Source organism: Erythrolamprus reginae, chromosome 3 (genome assembly GCF_031021105.1).
Source record: "Erythrolamprus reginae isolate rEryReg1 chromosome 3, rEryReg1.hap1, whole genome shotgun sequence".
NCBI classification, from domain to species: Eukaryota; Metazoa; Chordata; class Lepidosauria; order Squamata; family Dipsadidae; genus Erythrolamprus; species Erythrolamprus reginae.
In genome coordinates this window covers 119,268,889-119,292,881 of record NC_091952.1, presented here as the reverse complement: position 1 = coordinate 119,292,881, position 23,993 = coordinate 119,268,889, and the positions used below count along the sequence as shown (strand labels likewise).

At 37.8% G+C, this 23,993-nt stretch overlaps 1 protein-coding gene across 7 annotated transcripts; it reads right to left on the bottom strand.

Moving 5' to 3' along the window:
- Positions 1-101: 101 nt before the first annotated feature.
- On the bottom strand, positions 102-22,263 carry MTF2 (metal response element binding transcription factor 2). Of its 7 annotated transcripts, none has more exons than XM_070746492.1 (17): positions 21,863-21,952; positions 21,132-21,164; positions 18,178-18,376; positions 18,005-18,086; positions 17,391-17,486; positions 16,893-16,993; positions 16,649-16,797; positions 15,783-15,878; positions 15,200-15,268; positions 9,522-9,645; positions 8,314-8,381; positions 7,841-8,011; positions 5,100-5,208; positions 4,883-4,941; positions 3,890-3,994; positions 2,607-2,857; positions 102-899 (listed from the first exon to the last, which is right to left on the bottom strand). In XM_070746492.1, exons 1-17 carry the CDS (start codon positions 21,865-21,867, stop codon positions 856-858), a joined length of 1,761 nt encoding a protein of 586 aa, XP_070602593.1. In that variant the 5' UTR covers positions 21,868-21,952; the 3' UTR covers positions 102-855. The 7 variants fall into 7 exon arrangements, with proteins under 7 accessions (XP_070602593.1, XP_070602590.1, XP_070602587.1 ...); XM_070746489.1 differs by lacking the exon at positions 102-899 and adding an exon at positions 19,741-19,807 and having other exon boundaries at positions 1,092-2,857; positions 21,863-22,219; XM_070746486.1 differs by lacking the exon at positions 102-899 and adding an exon at positions 19,741-19,843 and having other exon boundaries at positions 1,092-2,857; positions 21,863-22,202.
- Between the last annotated feature and the right edge of the window lie 1,730 nt (positions 22,264-23,993).

Here is a 23,993-nt window from a genome sequence, read left to right as displayed (position 1 = left end):
CTATCACTTACCGAAAATATCCACATAATTTATTTTAAGAAACTTAAAAGGAGAGCTATGTTTTTGCTTTTGCATGCTTAACAAATGCAACTAGAAACAGGTTCTTAAAAATACACACATTTAATGTTGAATTTGAATTCTAGAAAACAGTTCCAGCAATACAAACATGTCAACACCATGACAAAATGAAAACACCCACCCACAATTAAACCGATAGTTTATCACATTCTCTCCCCTACTAGATTCCAATAGTGATCTTGCATGGAAGCCCTACTGCAAATACTGCTGGTGTTCAATGTGAATTACAAAAAATTGCAGAAAAAGAAAATTTTAAAACTGGTTGTGAATTACAGCAAAACTACATTTTGAATTATTTCAAAAGACCAACATTTAAAAAGTAACCTGTTCTTATGAAAATATTGTAGCTATAGTCAAGGCAACTTAACAGCTGAGATTGAGTAAATGGAGGAGACCCATTTTTAGTGAAGGCAAGCAGAAGTAAATTTCAATTTTCACCTTTGTTCAACTAAATTTTCTGAAAAACCACAAGCACTGGGCATTTTATCTATTCTTCCTTTGGCTCTGTAAAAGATGATATTTTTCCTTGATAATCCTAACAGTATTTTTGTTTTTCAAATCATATAAATAAGAGCAGAGTAATATTTCATCAGATAATTTTTCCCCCAAGTGTTATCTAATTTTTGTGTGACAATTTATTTTGTTGGCAACCCATGTCTAATAAATCATCTCTAATTAAAGGAAGAAGCTTCTAAGTAAAAATATTTACTCTTTGGTTAAAAAAATATCAAAAACTCAGGTAAAGGAAAGTCACTAAGGTAAAGGAGTCACTGTGGATTATACTCCACTAGTTGTTGCAGACTTTATCCACCGAAATCCACCTAATCCCAATAAAAAACAAAACTTGTTATTTTACAGGTAAAATAAGTTACTCATTTAAATTTGATTGATTTTAGTAACAGAAGAGCTAATTTTGTAATAAAATAGGTATTGTTACTTCAAATGGCAACATACTTAACCCTGTGTAATTAAACCTTTTCTTCAAATTATACTTATCATCACACCCAAGAGAATTGTTAATGTGAGTCCAGCTGACTTTTTATTTTTAGTAACTGAAAAAGATTTTACAATCAACATGTCACAAATTATTAGAATTCTTTTTTTTATACAGAGCTCATGCTCAAATGTTCAAGTCTGTGCCCCAACCAGCTACGGTTCCCCGCGCCAACATAAACTGATGCTGCAAGGTTGCACACGGCCAAACTGTTTCAAGGAATTGTACAGTGCAACACTATACATGTTTAGAAATCCTTCTGAGTTGAATGTAAATGAATTGAGAACTGCAATCTCAAAAACCTGGTCTGGTAATAGCTGTGCTGTTTCCAGGTATATCTTAACAATAAAAACTAGAGCATGTACTTTTAATCTCTCCCCATTCACTTAGAACTAATTTAATTAGAGGCAACTATAATAAGCCTTGGATTTAGGTTTCATGTTAATTGATATCCGTTTTTCAAAAAGAGTGGGCATTTGCGCAGGAGATTGATAATATGAACCTGAGAGGCACTCCAAAATCACTGGGCTCCCATGTTTAGAAGTGCAGCCTGGATTATTTTCTAAATGCATTATGACATTACTGACTGCACTTACTGTCAGAATACCCAGTACTCATTTGACACATATTCTATAGTATGTGGCAAACAACAGCACTCAATATAGCCTGAGAAGAAATGCTGCTGTGTAAATACTGCAACTATTCCTGATAAAAGACATTATGGGATATATACGTAGTCAAAAGCTGCCCAATCCCATAATTTATATTGCATAGGTCACAATCACACATATATACACATGCACACGTATGTGTATATGTGTGTGTATATATATATATAAATATATATACACATACATACACACATGCAAAGAATATATTAAAAAGACAACAAAGTATAGTCACAGAGCAATTTACAAGCTCAATATATATTTTATACACTTTGCTTGAAAGATTTTAATATTTTACAGTCCTCAGCAGGAAGTATATACACTACACTGTATGAAAATCTAGGGTTGTCAAAGTAGAAATAGTCTTTTGCAAACTTCTGGATAAGAAAAGATCAAGTATCTTTTTCAAAATTTGTCCTACTTACAGAAAATAGTCCCTACTCACAAAAAAACATCCATGGAATGTACATTAGAGACAAGGCTTTTTTTGACTTGTGAATATTTTAAAGCAACTGAAATCCCAGATTCCCAACCCAACACAGTCTAGATCCTCATTTTAAACACATTAAGAATCTAGCCTTATTTTTTTAATCGGTAGGCCTCTTATGTGATAAAAAAATTGTTCTATTCAAGAAGTGTTAAGGCTAACTTGGTATTTCATTTTTACAAATATCCATTTAGGTTCCCTTCTGCACTCCAATGTATAAACGCTGCCTATAAATAGATAAAGGGCAGTGCAGAAAATAATATTCAGCACTATAGTCAGGAAGCAGTTGCTCCTTCCCATTCCACAAGATACTGAACTTTTCCATCAAGTGTAACCCTACGTGCCAAAACACGGTATTTTTCACCACAAGCTATCCTACCTGCAGCACCAAAATAACTGGTAATAGAGTTCTTGAGATGATTAAGCTGCAACTCCTGATCTGCCAAATTATTCAGAATCTCTGTATTGAGTTCATCATATTGATAGTCATCTTTGCCTTCATCTTCTTTTACAATTTCTGGGTTCTGAATCTGGAGTGCTTTTCGTGGAAGACGTCCTCTTCTCCTTAAGTGGGGTATCGTGGATGGCCAAGTTCTTCCTGTTCGTGTCCTTTTCCTAGAATCAGATAAACTGCAAAGCGCATACAATATTAATTAAAAAAAAATAGAATATGCAATACCACAATGAAATCTACTCTTAAATGTCTTCTTTGTTAGATACAGCTAAGTTCAATTAATGCTGGATCAGTATGATTTTGCTGAGATTTATGGCCACATTTCATTCATGGATTGTGGAGACAATTTAGTTGTCAGGATCTAGGGGGCTATATTTCATACGAACATTTTATGTATGTTTTACCTTTTACAATACTACAGTATATATACTTAAATAATTTTTCTGGAGCATTTGTTTTACATTTGAACTATAGTTGATAGGAGTTAACTTAAGATAATTCTACTGCACAGCAAACAATGTTACTTGAGACATGACACATTACTGGAAGCCACAGTGTACCAATGCATAATTTACTAATTTATTCTGTCCATTTTTAAACTGATTTTTGCTTCTAAATTTGTCAAGCATTTCTAAAATAAGGAAAAGCAGATTGCTTGTAAGCTTGCCAAGGACATGGATCTTCTTCCAGTGCATCTCATAAATGCAACTGCTTGTAAAATCTCTATCGGTGGAAAACAATATAATTTTGCTGCTACTACACTACTTCCATAGAAGAAAGTAAAAAGGAGGGGAGTTTCAATCTTATTTGACAAACTGAAGGCTCCAGATAACTAATCAAATCTGCTGTTGTGGATACAGCCCATTCTATATGTTCTGACTTTCAGAGATGATACTGAAAAACATTGGTAATTTTATCATAAAGATCTTCATGACTGCAATTTAAACTTATTTAAACTCACAGATACATCATTCAGAAGTAGACTCCCACTACATGATTTTTGTTATTAGAAGTCAGCATATTGTAGAAATTTAGAACTATTAAAATATTTAAGTCATACCTGAAATGAAATGCTCTTATGTTAACAGCCCAAAATGGTATAGAATAGATGAAACAGACTTTAACATATCAAGTATCTTGAAATTAAAACAGCACAACTGATCTACCATATGCGTATAGATGTGTTCGTAATACATGGAATACTGCACCTGTAATGCTTGGAAATACTGTTTGAGGTAGTTTCTTTTGTACTGGCAACACCTGTGGATTCCACATCTGAGGTATTGGATGAGTGTGCAGTTCCATCAGATTTTCTGAATGATGTCATGGTGTCATACAATAAAAAATTGACATTGATATTACAATTTCATATACGGTAACCTAGCATTAATCAAATTGACAAATATTAAATTTCAGCCAAATCAGTCAGTCAGAAGTAGAGTAACTGTTTTTCTAGTTTTAATTTAATTTTAAGTTAAATACTAGTTAAAATCTCATTGCCAGAATCTTGAAATGAAAGCAAGTTTTTAAACTGAAATTACCTTATCTCTTATTAGGCATGGGGGAAGGATGTTACAATCCAATCTTTTATTTAAGACCAGTTTTTAGGAGTTAAAATTGTAGAGAGGTAATCCTCATTTAGCAACTACAAATGGAACCGGCAAAATGGTTGTGAAGCAAAACAGCCTCCAAGTGAAAGCACAACTGTAGCGACAATCTTATTTCAACTTTCCTTTGCTTACAAACCTGCAAGGGTCATAAATGTGAGGACTGGTTGTAAAGTTACTTTTTCCATCACCATTGTAACTGCAAATAGTCATTAAACAAGGCAGCTAATAAAGGACTGCCTGTAGAATGAAAATACAGCACTCTATGTACAGACCATTTACATCTGTTTCTACTTCAAAGTACAAAACTCTATACAGAAGGAAAGATTATATTTTTTACAAAAGGACACTCATTTCTTTTCTGTTTTCTGTACAGTGGCTGTCTCCTTTCCCTTTTTTATTTTGTTGTCCCTTTCATCACATTGCTCTTTAAGTCTCTTAATCTTCAGTTTTAATTTGTTATAAGAAATAACATTATTTACCACAGTAGAATGCAAACCCCTTACATTTCATCACATACGTAGAGTATGCAAAGGGAGAGAAGTGTCTGCTTTGTTTGAATAGAAAACTGAATGAATATTTTCCCATACATACCCAGTAGTGCTAGGAGAATCCAAAACAGGGGATTCGGGCACTATAACAGGTTCTTTTTCCTAAAAGAATAAGATATATATATATTTACATTCTGTTAATATGCAATTCTCTAACTGTTAACATTAAAAAGAGAGTTTAACATATTCATTTTTATTAAATAGGGAAATAATAAAGTAGTACTTATTTTATTAAATAAATAAACCTGAATACCACTTACCAAAATAGATGGCTCAGACATTCTTTGAATCATTTTTCTAGTATATTGGCCAGGGGGACGACCTACAGACTTTTTCTTCCCCTTTTTTTCTACACCATTAGTGACTTCCCTGGAAAAGAGTTTTTAGTTTTAAGCAGTAATACTGGTCTGTATTTATTAACAATTTCATTTCCGAAATTCTACTAGTTATGCTTTATTTTTTGACCATTCATAAGAAGTGAAATATAAAAACAGGATATCAGTAAAAACATGTTATCAATTACATCATACTAGAACTAGCAGAGAAAACAACTTTCACTTTATATTTCTGCACTATAACCTCAAAACTTTCTAATCTGTCACTACAGAAATGAAAAGTAATCAGAATTGTACCAATTGTAAAGAGATGATCTACCACACCACACCCTCAAAGATTGTGTCAGCATTCCAATAAACACCCCCAACCAAAGAAAACTCAGAGGCTCAAAGTTCCAATTTATTAGAGATGTCATGTTGGCAACATCTGGGGAAACCCAAATCTGGAAGCTTCCAGGGTTTCCCCATTGAGTTGAAAGTTCACAAGCTCATCACAAGGTCCAATCAAATCTTCATGCTGAACTGGATATTGTCTCCATGTAGGTGCAGGCACTCTCATCCTTGAGTAAAGAATTCTGTTATGACTTGTTAAGTGTTTACCATTCTAACAAACAAAACAAACAAAAAACCCTCCCAATTTCCCAGGCTACAATATATGGCAGTTGAAGCAAACAGATATAATGGTTTCCAGAACTGACAGATTGTACTATGCAGCCAGGTCTTAAAGACTTCCTAACAGGATTGATCAGACTAGCTTCAGTGTTATTACAAAGGAGAGGGAACAAAGTAATAAAAAGGCATGTATTCTCTGAAGATGGCAATCCTTCAAAGACAAAGGATGCTCTCCTCACTAAATGTTATTAAATAGCCACAACTGCTGTGAGAAAAGAGCCCCAAAGATATTTACGTTTCAAGCAAGCTAAGTCTTTAAAAGCAATTACCAGTGGGCTTCTTGAATTGCACTAGAAGCCAACTGGCAAAGAGTGTAATTCATGCAGTAGTAATGCTACTTGTCAAAAGAACTCTTAAGTGTAAGTATCATTGCATTCTGGACCATTTGTAGTTTCTGGATAGTCTTCAAAGACAGCCCCAGGTAGATTGAGTTGTACTAATTCTACCGAGAGGTGGTCGTATATGATCCAGGAATGGCCATAACTGTTGAATAAAATGGATGGAACACTACAAAGACCTGAGCTGAAACTAGGAATCTGAAATAACCTCCCGATTATGATTTAGTTCAGTCCAGAAGATCACAACCTTCCTCAGAATGAAAGATGAAATACCACTAGTCTCAGATGTTTTGCATGCTCACATCCACTCTATTTTCTGGGACTGACCCAGAGTCTTTCTCCAAGATGATCATAGATTCTAGGCATTGAGATAGCACCTTAACTATCTCTCCTGTTAAGACTAGGGTCAAGCTATACAGCTAGGTCCTGTTAACACTGATAATACTTAACTCAATACTGGCAAATAAAACTTTTTCAATAGCTTCCTGTTAAATAGGAAGAAAAAGAGCCCTATGGCAGCACAGAAAAAGAATTTGAGTTCAACTTTCTCCAGTCGCTGCTACCAGCTGGAACCATCCCCACAGAAAGGAGCAAAATCAACGCAACATCGTAACCTTGACTCTGAAGATGTTTCAGGCAGATACTACAATATTTATCAACGGTTGGTAAGAAATTAAGTAGAAACCAGAAAGGCTGAAAAAGATGCTGATCAGAGGCAATCTTCTTGTGCTGTGCACATATTACAAGAATCAACTGTACAATTCTTTTTAAAAACTCATTAGATTTATCACAACTGCTTGAAATTTAAGAATAATTTATTAGACAACATCACTTCATACAAGAAAATACAACATTTCCATTCATCCTCCTTGGGATGTGCTTGTCTACTGAAGTAGTATGGGATATTGATGTTCCACTAACAGGGTATCTCAAGATTTCAACAAGTTTATTTTCTAGGCCACTGATCTCATAGAAGATAGCCAGTTATACAGTATACTTCCATTTGCTGTTGATAGTCAAAGCTTTAATCTGAGTTTAGCAAGCCATTTTGCACAAGTTTTTATGTTTGCACAAAACTACTCATTTAACTCTTGGCCAATTCTGAATTAAGATCACACATAGCTTGTATTTGCCAATTACTTGATCTGGATAGATCAAAGTATATGATACATCATATGCTTTGTAATACTGCTTAATAGTACCTACTTGGATTCAGCATTTTTATGGTACTGTATGTAAGGATAAAAGTTGCAATAGCTGTTAGAATTACATCTTCTATTTATTTCCCACCTTTGCTATTTTTTTAGTAACTCAAGGTGGCAGACATAAACAATACTCCTTTCTTTCTGCTGTTTTCCTCAAAAGAGGCGCCTTGTGGGGTGAATTGGGCTAAGAGAATAACTGCCCCAAAGTCACCCAGCCATCTTTCATGGCTAAGGCAGGACCAGAAATAACAGTCTCTTGGTTTCTAACCTGATGCTTTAACTACTAGACCAAATTGGTTCTTTATGCTATTCTAACTGCACAAGCTCAACCTGGCCTAACATCGGCAACCCGTGACTCCCTAGCCTCTAGAACTCTGCTTATTTCCAGTTTGTTGGGAATCTACATACAATTCTTTCAGCTTCTGTCATTTTATTGTTCTAGTCTATTTACCTCTGATCAGGCACAGGCTTAGATGATTTTCTGCCTTTAATTTTGAACTCGTGGGAAGTTCCCTCAGGTTCTTTCTCAGCCTTAAAAGCAGCATTTGGTGGGCAAGGAGGAACACGAATTCTTAAGCCGAACAAATGTTTTTTCTTCTTTATTTCCTTCCCAGACATAAACCTGCATTTCAAGATATTAAATGCAGAACATGAAGACGAAACTCATTTCTTTAGTCATGTAGTTCCATTTATTAACAAATGTATGGCACTACTCACAGCTTGCTCAAATGGCAACACTGGGGGGAAGTAAACTTTCATATAACTTCTACTCAGAAATAAAATCTGACTTAAACATTTAGACAATCAATAATATTCTGTTGCAGCTACAGGTTTTTAGAAAACACTTCAAAAAACTTTAGACTATTAGCAGATTAAACTAAAGGAAATAAAAGAGAAAATTGTATAAAACCCTTATCAACTTACATGGTCTTGTAATCATTTAATGCCTCTAGAACATGTTCATATCTTTCAGATTTTGGTGTGTCTGCCAGCTGTAAAGTATCAAGAAATATTTAATTTACTGATATATGCAGTAACACCTATTAGTACTAATACTTAACAGTTCAAACAGATACATTCTAGAATTTCTTATGTGACAGGGCAAAATTCTAAAATATCTACTGTAGCATATCAACAAATAAAAGTGAGAACAGAAGTTTAGTTATCTTCATTATTCTACAAACAAGGCATTGAATAAATTGTTCTGTATCTATCTGAACTGCTAAATATCGCTTGTGTTAATGGGTATAGTTTTAATACTGAAATATAAATACTTGTTCCTTTGGTAAAATACGAGCAATCTACATTCTGTGTCTGATAAAATAAATATTTTAATAGAAGAATTTGTTGAGGAAATGACCACGGAATGCTGCAATTGACTATAAATTCTGGTTGGTTTCTAAGCACTTAAAGTGTAATCACATGAAATTTCAAAATGGCATCATAAAATTGTTCTGGGAAGATTTGGCGTAACTTTGAAGTAACAGATTGTAAGGACTACAAATATATATTTTTTATTTTTTAAAAAAAAACTATTTAAAAGATAAAGATGCTTTGAGATTCAAACTTCTATCAGTCACACGACCATACTTTATAAATTATCATTAGATAGAAAAAATATGTAGATTATGTGTAATTTGTAGGAGGAGTGGCAGAACCTCGGGGCACAGTTAAAAGAGGGATCAGCCTGGAATTTCTATGTATCCAGAAGCAAACTAGGGCTAACCTCCCTTGAATTCTGTTGACCCTTATGAGGTGAGCGGGAAAGGAATGAATTCTGTTGACCCTTATATAATGCCAAGCAAATGCTAACCATTAGTTGAGAATATTCCTGTGCATAGACATAAGTAGCAATAAGTGTCTAATTAGATCTTCATGTGCGGTTCTGATCTTTTGCATCTGACATTAATTTTCAAATCGTAAGATTTTTTAAATACAAATAAAACACTCTTAAGAAATAATTTTGAAAACAACTGTTCACAAGCATGTCAACATTATACAGGAAAACAAACTTTAGATCTAGTACAATTTTATTATAGGCTGAACAATTGTTAAAATATATCCACAGTTTAACTGTTGGATCTTTTGAACTATAGAAACACATAAACAACATTAATATTTCAAAAACTTACTTCACCAGGATGGAGCCGATCCCAATTTTCATTAATGTATGTCATGAGTTCAAGTTCTGAATCAAAATATTTCTTTTTATGAATAACACTTAGGTTGTAAAGGCATAGATGTGCTATATCTACCCTAGAATCCAGAAGTTTAAATAACAATTAGTAAGTTTTAATATTTTAGATAAGAGAACATTAACTGTCTACATGACAAGATCTAACTCCCTGCAGCTATCTGGCCCTGTCCAACTCGCCCTGACCAACTCCCTGCAGGACAATTCAATGTGGGGCAATTCAAGAGTGGATTGCAGTGGATCTTGGCTTGCTGCACGTCAGCTGCAGCAAGTTGTCCCATTCTGTAGATGACAGGCATAACTATTGCCTACCAATAATCACTAGTTCTATTTCACTAAAATAATTTCCTGTTTTCTAAATATTTTGTTTTTCACTTTCTCAACTGAAACCAGAAAGGAAGAGGATAACAAAAGTAATACAGTGAACCCTCGAGTTTCGCGTCCTCAATGATCGCGAAAGGGCTATTTCGCTATTTTAAACCAATTGTTACCATCTCGATTCTCGCGAGGGCTACATCGCGATTTTCCGGGGGGAAAAAAAAAAAAACCTGCTTGGTTTTTCCCGCCCGATGACGTCACGCGTCATTGCTGATTGGCCGAAATCTCGGCCAATCAGCTTTGCAATTGCAATCAGCTTTGCAATTGCAATCAGTTTTGCAACTTTTGCAAAAGTTTTTGCAGCCGTTCCTTCGAGCCTTCGAGCCGTTCCTTCCAGACGTTTCTTCGAGCCGTTCCTTCGAGCTGTGTCTTCCATCTGTGCCTTGGAGTTGCTGTGCTTTGCCTCTGTGTCTTCCATCTGCCTTGGAGTTGCTGTGCTTTGCATCTGTGTCTTCCATCTGCCTTGGAGTTGCTGTGCTTTGCATCTGTGTCTTCCATCTGCCTTGGAGTTGCTGTGCTTTGCATCTGTGTCTTCCATCTGCCTTGGAGTTGCTGTGCTTTGCATCTGTGTCTTCCATCTGCCTTGGAGTTGCTGTGCTTTGCATCTGTGTCTTCCATCTGCCTTGGAGTTGCTGTGCTTTGCATCTGTGTCTTCCATCTGTGCCTTGGATCTGTTTGGATCTTCTTTGAAGATGGCACCTAAACGTTCAATGCGGAGTGGAGGCGATGCTAAAAAGACCCGGAAGATGTTGACAATCAAGGAAAAGATTGAACTGTTGGACATGCTGAAAGCGGGACATTCTAATGTAGAGGTTGGTCGCCATTATGGGCTCAACGAATCGACTGTGCGATACATTAAGAAAGATGAGAAGAAGATAAGGCAAACTTCTCTGATATCATTCAACAAGGCTGCCAAAAGAGTAGTGACGCCTAGAAACAAAAGGCTTATGAAGATGGAAGCTGGTTTGTCTGTGTGGCTAGAAGACTGCAGAAAAAAGAGCATTGCTTTGGATACGAACACTATCCGAACCAAGGCACAGCAATTGTACAACCGTCTTGAACACACAGATGCAGATGGGGTAGACCGAGGTAAGGAATGGTGTTTTTTATAAGTGTATTTAAGTGTTTTTTAAGGAAGGAGGGAAGGAGAGAAGGGAAGGAGGGAGGGAGGGAGAGAAGGGAGGGAGGAGGGAAGGAAGGAGAGAAGGAAGGAAGGAGGGAAGGAGAGAAGGGAGGGAGGAGGGAAGGAAGGAGGGAAGGAGAGAAGGAGGGAAGGAGAGAAGGGAGGGAGGAGGGAAGGAAGGAGGGAAGGAGAGAAGGGAGGGAGGAGGGAAGGAAGGAGAGAAGGAAGGAAGGAGGGAAGGAGAGAAGGAGAGAAGGGAGGGAGGAGGGAAGGAAGGAGGGAAGGAAGGAAGGAGGGAAGGAGAGAAGGGAGGGAGGAGGGAAGGAAGGAGGGAAGGAGGGAAGGAGAGAAGGGAGGGAGGAGGGAAGGAAGGAGAGAAGGAAGGAGGGAAGGAGAGAAGGGAGGGAGGAGGGAAGGAGGGAAGGAGAGAAGGGAGGGAGGAGGGAAGGAAGGAGAGAAGGAAGGAAGGAGGGAAGGAGAGAAGGGAGGGAGGAGGGAAGGAGAGAAGGGAGGGAGGGAGGAGGGAAGGAAGGAGGGAGGGAAGGAGAGAAGGGAGGGAGGAGGGAAGGAAGGAGAGAAGGGAAGGAAGGACTGTATGCTTTCATTCAAGTCACTTCTCTCTCCCTTTCCTGTCATTCTCTGTAGATGAAGGCGCTGATGACCCTGGAGACCCCCAGCCGTCAACATCTGCTTCTTCAGCCTCAGCCCCAGCCACATTCACAGCAAGCAAAGGGTGGTTTGAGAAATTTCAACGGCGCTATGGCCTGAAGAGTGTGTCATTGCACGGAGAAGCTGCCTCAGCAGATACAGGTGCAGCCGAAAACTTTGTCCAGGGCACGTTTAAAGAGCTAATTGCAGAAGGGGGCTACCTTCCAGAACAGGTGTTCAACATGGACGAAACAGGCCTGTTCTGGAAGAGGATGCCTTCAAGGACTTTCTTGATGCAAGATGAAGCCAAAGCCCCTGGCTTTAAGGCCATGAAAGATCGGGTGACTTTGATCATGTGTGGGAATGCAGCAGGCTTTTCGCTGAAGCCAGGGCTAATCTATAGGTCACGAAATCCAAGAGCCCTCAAGAACAGAAATAAGAATTCATTGCCAGTGTACTGGATGCATAATCCTAAAGCATGGATTACAAAACCCCTCACGCGGGACTGGTTTAATCAGTGCTTCATCCCACAGGTGCAGGTTTATTTGGCTGGCAAAGGACTCAATTTCAAAGTGCTTCTCCTAATGGACAATGCGGGAGGCCATGATGACCTGGAACATGAACATGATGGGGTGCAAGTCGAATTCTTGCCACCAAACACCACATCGCTTATCCAGCCAATGGATCAAGGTGTTATCCGCGCATTTAAGGCACTGTACATGCGCAATTCTCTTGCAAGCATCGTGGCAGCAATGGATGCTGATGCAAACTTCACATTGAAGGCCTACTGGCGTCAGTACACAATTGCATCTTGTCTGACGAACATTCAGAGTGCCTTAGTGGATATGAAGTCGCAGACAATGAATGCCTGCTGGAAGAAATTGTGGCCAGAAGTGGTGCATGCTCACAGGGGGTTTGCTCCCGAAGAAATTCAAGATGCTGCAGTCCAGAACTCTGTGAAGCTGGCACAGGCACTGGGTGGAGAAGGCTTCGTTGACATGACACCAGAGGAAGTCAATGGTTTGCTTGATGAGCATGGCCTACCGCTGACAGACAAAGATCTGGAGGAGCTGACCAGGTCAGCGAGTGAAGAAGAGGAGGAAGAGGGAGCTGAACAAGGTGAGGAACAAGAAGATGTTGGCCTAACGCTGGAGCGGCTTGCAGAAATGAACAAAGCTGCTGCAAATCTCCAACGCATGGCGGAACTTTGGGATCCCCACATGACTCGCTATTTTCAATTTAAGGCCTCCCTTGACAACACCATTGCACCATACAGAGCCTTGTTAGCCAAGGAAAAGAAAAAGCGCCAACAACTGCCCATAACTATGTTTGTCACGAGAACCAAGAGGTCTGCCACAACATCACCTGCAGCGTCCATTGTAGACATGGTGATAGAAGAAGATCCCGATTTATCCTAGTTATGCTAACCCCCCCCAAAAAATGTAAAAATGTAAATAAATATTTTTGTTATTTCTATCAGGATGACTAAGTGTGTTATTCAATGTGTACAGTACAGGTACAGGTAGAGGTACAGTACATAAGGGGATGGGAAATGGTAATTTGTGGGTTGACAGTGTTGGGACTGAGTGGCATAGAGAAGAATGAATGAATGACTGAGTGAGTGAATGAAATTCAAACACAGGTGAGGGCTGGGGGGTTTTATTCTAGCAACTTGGTTGGGCAGTGCAAGAAACCAGGTTTAAAATGAAGTCTGGGATCAAAAAGGTAAATTTCCTCACTGAGGACTAGCAACTTGGTTGGGCAGTGCAAGAAACCAGGTTTAAAATGAAGTCTGGGATCAAAAAGTAAATTTCCTCACTGAGGACTAGCAACTTGGTTGGGCAGTGCAAGAAACCAGGTTTAAAATGAAGTCTGGGATCAAAAAGGTAAATTTCCTCACTGAGGACTAGCAACTTGGTTGGGCAGTGCAAGAAACCAGGTTTAAAATGAAGTCTGGGATCAAAAAGGTAAATTTCCTCACTGAGGACTAGCAACTTGGTTGGGCAGTGCAAGAAACCAGGTTTAAAATGAAGTCTGGGATCAAAAAGTAAATTTCCTCACTGAGGACTAGCAACTTGGTTGGGCAGTGCAAGAAACCAGGTTTAAAATGAAGTCTGGGATCAAAAAGTAAATTTCCTCACTGAGGACTAGCAACTTGGTTGGGCAGTGCAAGAAACCAGGTTTAAAATGAAGTCTGGGATCAAAAAGGTAAATTTCCTCACTGAGGACTAGCAACTTGGTTGGGCAGTGCAAGAAACCAGGTTTAAAATGAAGTCTGGGATCAAAAAGTAAATTTCCTCACTGAGGACTAGCAACTTGGTTGGGCAGTGCAAGAAACCAGGTTTAAAATGAAGTCTGGGATCAAAAAGGTAAATTTCCTCACTGAGGACTAGCAACTTGGTTGGGCAGTGCAAGAAACCAGGTTTAAAATGAAGTCTGGGATCAAAAAGTAAATTTCCTCACTGAGGACTAGCAACTTGGTTGGGCAGTGCAAGAAACCAGGTTTAAAATGAAGTCTGGGATCAAAAAGTAAATTTCCTCACTGAGGACTAGCAACTTGGTTGGGCAGTGCAAGAAACCAGGTTTAAAATGAAGTCTGGGATCAAAAAGGTAAATTTCCTCACTGAGGACTAGCAACTTGGTTGGGCAGTGCAAGAAACCAGGTTTAAAATGAAGTCTGGGATCAAAAAGTAAATTTCCTCACTGAGGACTAGCAACTTGGTTGGGCAGTGCAAGAAACCAGGTTTAAAATGAAGTCTGGGATCAAAAAGGTAAATTTCCTCACTGAGGACTAGCAACTTGGTTGGGCAGTGCAAGAAACCAGGTTTAAAATGAAGTCTGGGATCAAAAAGTAAATTTCCTCACTGAGGACTAGCAACTTGGTTGGGCAGTGCAAGAAACCAGGTTTAAAATGAAGTCTGGGATCAAAAAGTAAATTTCCTCACTGAGGACTAGCAACTTGGTTGGGCAGTGCAAGAAACCAGGTTAAAAATGAAGTCTGGGATCAAAAAGTAAATTTCCTCACTGAGGACTAGCAACTGAGGACTAGCAACTTGGGCAGGGCAAAAAAACGGGGCGAATAGGGGAGAGGGGCGAATCGGGCGGGCGGGGTGTAGCGGCGAGGAGCTCGGAGGCGCTGGTGGGGGGTGGCCGGCATGGAAAGTAAACATTGCCAGCCTCCGAACTGCCGTCGCCCCACCATCTGCGCATGCGCGGCCATTTTTTTAAATTTTTTTTTAAAAAAAGAGATCACGCATGCGCAGATGATGCTTTTACTTCCGCGCCGCTACTTCGCGAATAATCGACTGTCGCGAGGGGTCCTGGAACGGAACCCTCGCGAAACTCGAGGGTTCACTGTATATCCATATTCTAATTACTTATCTATTCAAACAATCTAATTACAAAACGATCTTTACAGAGGAGATGCTGAATATTTTTTGCCCAAGATTGATTTAAGTTGTACTTACCACTGCAAGGGTAAACGTTTGAGGTATTCTGGTCCAGAACTACAAACTGAACAAATGAATGTATAAAACCTTTAAAAAAAAGTTTAAAAAGTATATTCAATGTGTGAACATATTTGTTTTAAAATTGTACTGACAGTAATTCATCTGAAAAGATATTTAAGGCTACAAAACCAAATCTGTTTTCATGGTTAAAGTACATCAGCAAGTGATAAATAAAAGATTGTTTTCAAACAAATAATGAAAGCCTGGTGTATGTTTTTATAATCATTAAAATGTTTTTATCTTATGATAAAATGTGACTCAGGGAAGACCATAAATAGGATAAGTCTAACAATGCACTGAAATAGTAGCATATTTATTTATTTACGCATCGATGTAAATATCAGTTTGTGTCACAGGCATCACAATTAAAATGAGGCATACCAAAGGACATAAAATTTTAACTATAAAATATTACAATATGTACAAATTAAAGAGACCTTTCCCAGAGTATTATAGTTACAATCATGGAGAACATATGAGTACAGGATTGAATACAGTCCTTCCCTAACATATAACCGAAGATCAAAGAAAAACATCTTACCTGTCACCATACAGCATTGGCTTTTGCAGGCACTGAACACAAGCCTCATGGAACCACTGCTTACATTTGCAGCACTGCAGCATCTTCAAATACCAGCTTCATTAACAGTAAGAAAAAAATGAAGATTGTTATACAGTAAATAACCTGCTGTAAATCTAGCAGAAAATCATTAAATATGTTTACATGATTATGAAGTTTAGAATTAATAAAATCACATGATTGATAGATAGATAGATAGATAGATAGATAGATAGATAGATAGATAGATAGATAGATAGATAGATAGATAGATAGATTTAGGTCATATAAAATATAAATAAAATAGATTTGGGTCATATAAAAATTAAAGTTGACAGACTAAAGATGGGAAGTTGTCATTTAGACGTTTGCTAATTAATGAATTTACAGCAAAATGGAGTGCCAACCTATTTTATGTTTTACTCAGTTAGGAGTTCTTAAAGTGGCTGCTTTAAGAAAAATAAAATGAAAGCTACTAATTGCTCCTGAAGATTTAACTGGTCCCTATACATTCATTGATACTTCTGCCTTCATCTTTATTAAACATAACACAAAGTTTATACACAAGCTAAACCAAATCAAAACTGACATGCTTTAGCATTATGTCTTAAACTAATCAACTTCCAAATTGATTCACTGAAACTTGATTCAAGATTATAGTTTAGCTATTTTTATTTTAAGAGCATGGTACTATTTTAAAGCCTGATACTCTGCTCAATAAAGCCTGGTACTCTGTTTTACGACATATTAATGAAACATAACACTTGGTCTCAGACATATTCTTGACAAATAAGAAAATATAGAAAAAAAACTGAACATATATTTTCAAAAGCATGTCAACTCCTTACTCTCCAGGACCTCCACAGTAGCAATAACACTGTTGGGCATTTGTTTTATGGCCTGCATCCCATTCAAGGTCAGTTACATTGTAAGGCAATGTTTGCTTCATGACCTGCAGTGCTTTAGCATTTGGTCCTTTCTTAAGCGCGCCACCTCTCTAAAATAAAATGCATTAAACCGGAAAATGTTAGTATCCAATACCATACAAAAATCAATTTTCAACTGCAATTGCTTTTTAAGTAATCAACTTACTTTTGTTGTTGTTGCAAAGACACACTGCCGGCAGAGCCATTTATCGTCAGAATCTATCACATTAGAACCGATATTTGGTGTATGACACAACTGATGATAACCTGAGTTTTTAAAAAGGGGGGGAGACTTCTTTAAGAGGATATAAAGCTATTACATCTCCCTCTCCCACATTAAAACCCATAACCAAACATTTTAAATGAAATGTCCTGATACTAGAAAACACAATGAGACATTGAGAATGGCATAAATGTAATAAGTATCAATAGAAATGCCTATGCGCTTAGGTTTATAGGTAGTTCTTGACTTATAGCCAATTGCTTAGCAACCATATGAAATTACATATACCTCCCGAGCTACCTACAACCCACTTTTGAAGTTGATCTACTTAACAACTTCCACAACTTATAATTGTAATTACAGGCTCAATTACAGTTGTAAATTGAGAACTACCCCTGCATACAATATACTTTAAAAAATGTTTATACTTTTAAAAATTACCTTGACCACACTTATCACATATAACCATTTCATTGGGTGCTTCTGAATATTCCTCCTGACATATTGTACAGACCATTTCCCCCGTTTCAGTAGCTCCTGAAACAACAAAAGCATGGCTTCACACTACATGAATAAATTTTACATTTTGAACACTGATTGCTAAGTCCTGACATAATGTGATTTGGGTTTTGTTTTGTATAATATGTGAACTCAGCCACTCTGGTCTGTGAACCATGACTTAGAACAGTGTAAAATTAGTTGGGGTTTGACTAATGTATTTGATATCAAGAGATATAAGAGAGACTTATGAATTCTATACATCCAACAGCTCAGCTGTCTTTAGAGTATATATGGGTTACACATATTTTGTATTCAGCATGTTGCTTCCCTAATAATTTTCATCTCTACTTAGATCCATTGCATTTCTAGCTCCCATTCTTCTTTATCACTCATCACTATATGTAAGTGACAGATGAAGAATGCCTAACCCTTTCCTCATGCCTGTTGCACTCTGAATCTCAACTGGAAGGAGTTTGGAAATAGTATATTAAATTCATGTTTTACATTTATTACTAAAGGATAAAATCATTATCATCATGATATAAGGTTCTTGCCTGTTTGAATGTCCTTCCAGAGAACCCAGGACTTGGAACTGTCTTCAAATATAACGAAGCAGGTCTGCTTAAGTTTGTTTATCTAAAATAAAAATAAATTTGCAGTCATAATAACAATTTGCAATTTTGCCATAAAACATTGCAAGCTAGTAGGTTAATTAAAAATGGATTACCTTTTTGATAGTTCCAAGATAAAACAAGCCATCTGACCATCTGGCTAGGACATCTTGACCTTCTTCAAATTTGCACACTGGCTTTTTGGATTTTTGTCCATCCCGTGAGGAGATTTTGGTCAAGGATATTGGTGGTTTTTGGTTTCGGTGCAAAGGAGACCGCTTGTGGACCTCTGAATTACCCACCCCCGTAGAGTCTCTAAAATACAGACATATATAATGAACATGAGCAACTTCTAAAACATGAAAAGCTAATGTTCAAACCACAACAAATTTAACTGAGAGTGAGACTTATATTTAACCTCTAGACATATCTGAGACAAGAAGATGAAGCCAATAAGTAATGTTTTTAATTGGAAATTTATTGTAATTCAATATATATTGAACAAATATGTCATAGTTCTAAAGACTAACAATTAAATTTATGAGTTGAGTGCTTATTATTTCTACATTGTTCATCTAATCTGGTAAAATGTGCTTATATCTTGGTTTTCTCAGATATTCTCTCAGGACATTTCAAACAGTATTAAAACATGCACATGGCAATATTACATTAAAAGAAAAAGAACCTTTGGCTATTATTAAAAACTATCTATGTAACATACTTCATGTAAAATTATTTATCAGCAACTGGTTACTAGTAAGTGGTTTTCATACTTTTACATACAATGTAGTATTCAGCCTATAATCATTTCTATCACTATGCAAACATAGTGTTCTCTTGGTTCATTGGGCCCTTGTACAAACACTGAAACAATACATCATAACTAAGGCATTTGCAAAGATATGAAGAGAAATAAACAGCCCTAGTTCTTTTTAATTTTGCTGAGGATGAAGCGTCAGCAAGCAAGAATTCAAACAAAAGTGTTATTGCCAAGTCCAGTGTTTTTTGCAACACAGGAAATATATTCTATAAGTTTACTTTAAACTTCCACAGAATAACTGATATACATTTAAGACAGAAAATAGAAACAGGCTATTAAACTGAGAGAAATAATACTTTGTATATCTTTGGAGATATTATCAGGGATAGACCATGTTGGCACAAAATGCTAAATCTTGATTAAGTGAGTTAATCTAATTCCCTAGATTTGTACAGAACACTGAACTATAAGTTATAACTATAATTTTTCAGGGGAGGGGGGTTGCACAACACACTACATTGGTTTTTTGAACTTGTTTCCTGCAAGAACTCATTCAATGTAACAGAAGTCTGAAATTGCATACTCATTTTAATAAACACACACACACACATACAGAGGGGGGACAGGGAAGGAGGGAGGGAGAGAAAAGGACAGGAGAAACACTCAGGTGACAGTTAGGCAAGGCTAAACAGTTAGTCAAGGAGCAGAAGCAATGTCTTTATTAAATGTGGTAGTTAGCAATGACAGAATTATAACTGGCTGTCATACATTATTTCATTCACTTTTCACATATCACCAGTATGTCTCAATTATTTAATAATATTTCTCTTTCCCACTTCTTCCATTCCCCCATAAGCTCAGTCCCAATTAAACAATTGATTAAAATTCTGGTCAAGCTTATTGTAATTTATTTACTTACATTTGTGGAATTCCAGTTTTTTCTATCCACATTTCTTGACTGGAATTTCAAGACCTATTTTGACTGCCTAGGAATAGTTGTGAATGGTGAGAACTCCAATTTCCTAATATGAAAAATGATGTCACTTGGCTAACACTCCACAAATACTGAAAGGAGCAAGAGCAAAGGTAACAAGCTCTTTTAACAGCAGCAACAATGCTGTTAAAAGGTACAAACAGCTTTGCCAGGAAACAAGAAAAAATAGGAAATGGAATAATAAGCACAACACACACATCCTGCAAATAAATAATGCTTTCCCTAAACATTTTTAAGCTAAGAATCATCAAATATTATACTCTTTTATCACAGAGTAATTGCTCTGGGGAGAGGATATGTATTTTTTGCACCTTTTATCAGTTTATATTATTTTTAGTAATTTGACTATCACAGATTTAGGGTTTCTAAGATATCATTGTAGTTGTTAATGTTGACATTAACAGTACACTAATATTCAAATGTAATTTGAAAGGATAGTGTATAAGCAAATTGAAAACATAAATTACATTAGAGAAATGCAGCTTTTGGGAGGGAGGGGTGTCAAAAGCCACATTTGATTTTGTGCGTGTGAAGTGCTGAGGATTATAGTACAAATCACAGGTGGCCAGGATGGAAACAAAATATTCAATTTAACATTTTAAAAATATAGTTAACATGGTTATTCCCCATGTAATTAAAAATTCTATTTTATTTTTTAGAAACAGTTCAAGAGTGCTCGCGACTCTACTGAAAACCTCAGGGGCTGCAGGTGACCTCAGGTTATCTACCCCCTCTCTACTGTACAAGATCAAAGCTGCCTTTTCATTTATCATTACTACCAACCTTTTTTTTTTCTTCTTTTGACTCATAGTCCCCTTTCTCCACACCACATTTAACCAGATCAGTTACAAAGGCAGCAACTGTCTTTGTACAATGTGTTAAAGCTCGATTCGTTTAAATTTTGGTCAAATTTTTAATATGGTTTAAAATAATGTGTAGTCCCACTTTATGGATCATAGTTCAATATATTGTGTAAACTTAAGAAGTTAATTTATTAATTATGTTAAACAAACTGAAAACAGACACAAAGGGGTACATATAGCAGTTGTACAACATAAAGCAGGAGAGAGTTGGAAAAAGGGCTGTCTGAATTAATATATATAAATGTATATAAATGTGTGTATATGTCTGTGTGTGTGTATGTATGTATGTATGTATAAAAATGCTGTCTCGGGGAACAGTGCTGCAAAATCTTTAACCCTAGGTCCCATTTATAATTATGTAAATAATTAATAGGTAATTTACTGGTTAATAAATCATACAGAAAATAATGAGAACTAGTATACTGGCATTAGTATAGCAACAAATTTACCAACCCCTTCTTTTGGAACGACCTCTTTTTATCGACCCTGGAAACAAAAAACGAAAAAGATGATTTCGAGTCCCATTTGCAGACCGAAATTATGGCAATGCAGAACTTCCTCATATCTATTATATTATACATATACACGTTTTTTTCTGTCGAAGAAAGAAACATATATATTGAATCTCTAGCTTAAAATCTATCTAGCTTGAAACAGATCTATACTAGTCTCCCTTCCTTTTCATTATCAGCAAAGGAAAAAAAGGTTTGCCTTTGTTTGGCTTGCCTAGGGCACCCAGACGCCCCCATACATAATTTATTTATATACAGTATTATGTATTTATTTATGCGTGCGTGGGTGTGTACACACACACTCATTATATATATATCCCACCCAGCTACGGTTCATGTTGCACCGCAAGAGATGCTCACACCCATCTACCCACCTCACATCTCCCTCCTTATATACTAAGCTCGGCCAGCGGGGCCGAAACGTCGCATATCTCTCGGTCCCCTTTTCCCCGCAACGTCAACCGACCGGGAGAGCGGAAATGTTGTAACCTTGTTTTTCTTTCCCCTTTCAAAACTCAACCGATGGCGGGATTCAAAAATAATAAATAAATAAAAGCCGGGAAGCGGGGGGAAGAGAGAGTCGGTTTTCCCCCTTCCCTTCCTCTTACCTCCCACCACCACCACCATCCCCGAACCATCTCCTCCCTCGGACTCTTTTCCTCTCCCGCTCACCTCATTCGGTCTCTCCAGTTGGGCCACTCGCTTCATGCAGGGAAATCAATGGCGCTCGACGCGCTCTAGCCCGAGAAGCCGCTTTTCGGCCGGGCTTTCTCGCCGCCCTCGGAAAGGGCAAATCCACGCAAGGGGAGGGGAGGAGGTGGGGGGAGGGGAGGCAAAGAAAAGGTGGGGGGGGGGCTCAAGCCCGAGGCAGCCTCACGGGCAGCCCGGTTCCCCAACAAGCCTTCGCCATTTTTCTTTCCCGCGGAGGAGAAGCTGGTGCATTGTGGGAAACACAAAGGAGCTGCTTCGGGGACGTCGGCAGCGGCAGCAGCAGCTCCTCCTCCTCCTCCCCCAAATGGTGCAATCCCCTCAGGTCGGGCTGGCCGCATCAAATCAAGCGCTCCGTTCGTCTCTCTCTCTCTCTCTCCGCGGCGAGTGAAGAGGCAAGCCCAGCCGCGGAAGGATATCGTCTCCGCCGCCATCTCGATAAGTTGGTGAACAAAGAGGGACTATTTTTTTTGCTGAAGAGGGACTTCATCTCGCCTCTTCGCCTCGGGGCGGGGACGGGCATAACAGGGAAAGCAAAAGGGGAAACCTTTGAAATTAAAAAACAAACAAACAACCTCTCTCTATCTCTCTCACACGCACGCACACACAAAGCTCGGTTTAGCGTCTCTCACAATTTTAAAAGTCATTTGAACACCCAAACGTTCCCTTTTGCACGCCCGCCTGCCTGGCTCTTGAATGTGTGGTAGCGATTTTTTTTTCTTTGTTGTGTGCGTTCTGCTTTGGGCACACCGAGCTCTTCAAACGGTTGTACTACTCACACTTCTAGAGTTGCTGTAACTCCTGTGGGACCCAAAACGACAAAGACGAAAACCATTTGGGGGGGCGGGGGGAATATTTTACAGAACAGCCCTCCTAGAAACATAATACAGTAAAGTAACAAAGGGGCTTGTGTTAGTTCCTGAAAGAAATAATTGATGATTTGGGCAACACTTTGATTAAGGCCAACCCTAGGAACAAAAGCCCAGAAAGCTTTGAGGAGACTAACCAAGAGACACCATGCAAACAAACAAAAAATAATAATTTAAAATAAAACTCCCCCCAGGCATCAGATAAATTCTGGAGAATTGTACAGTTTGCAACCTTTTTGTGAGGCTTCATCAATTATTATCCAGCTGCTGGTGTTTATATATAGAGGATTTCCAGGAATGTGTGCATACATTGCAGTGTTAATGTGGTAAACCAGACGCTGTAAATAAGGAACTTCACGTTTATCTTCATTGCCCACATGCAGTTTTTATGGATACTGTTTATCTCAAATAAAGAAAAAAAAATCGGAATTATAAGTCATCCTCCCCAAAAGAAGATGAAGCGGAAGATAGTCCTATTGTCCAAATTTACCTATACTGTACCTACTTGCTTTTGTTTATGTTTATACAAACATTTGTACACGTTTTGACAAACAAAGAGATAAAAATATACACTGCCTTGCTTTTTCAATCCTTGTCAACCCAATCTGAAATTGTCAGCCCAATCTGAAATTAATTCTAGGTATTCTCAGCAGAAATGTGAGCACTTCTTTGTTCCTGTATGTGGTATATACATGCAAGAAACCACACTCTCCGAAAGGTTAAGTCAGGATAAAACTGCGCATATGATGAATTAATAATTACTAATTAAAATGGTCCCACATCTGTGCATACCAGTTATTCAAGAATCACTCTTGAATTGCTTTGGGATAGAAATGGAATAAATAAACTATGGGGTGTTATGTGTAAAAACCACATGTAAAATGCACATTTTTCATTGGAAAAGAAAAGAGTATGGAGATAGAGCAAGAACAGCGCTGGTAGCTATTGTGAGAAAGGGAGGTAGAAGGGGGAAGAGGTAAGAGAAAAGAAAAAAGAATAGCTATTCTATAAAGCATTACAAAAGAGGTTAAAATTCAACAGGCTACTCCTCCTATGCTAATCTTGAAATACATTCATGCTTTTCAGCAACAATATCTCCTCTCTTTTTTTAACCTTGGGCCCTTGTTTTATTTGTTTTCAATAGATTCTTTCTTGTCAATGGAAGACAATTCTCTCTCAACCGTTCACAGGCATATTTTCAGAATTCCAGAAACAGCATCAAAATT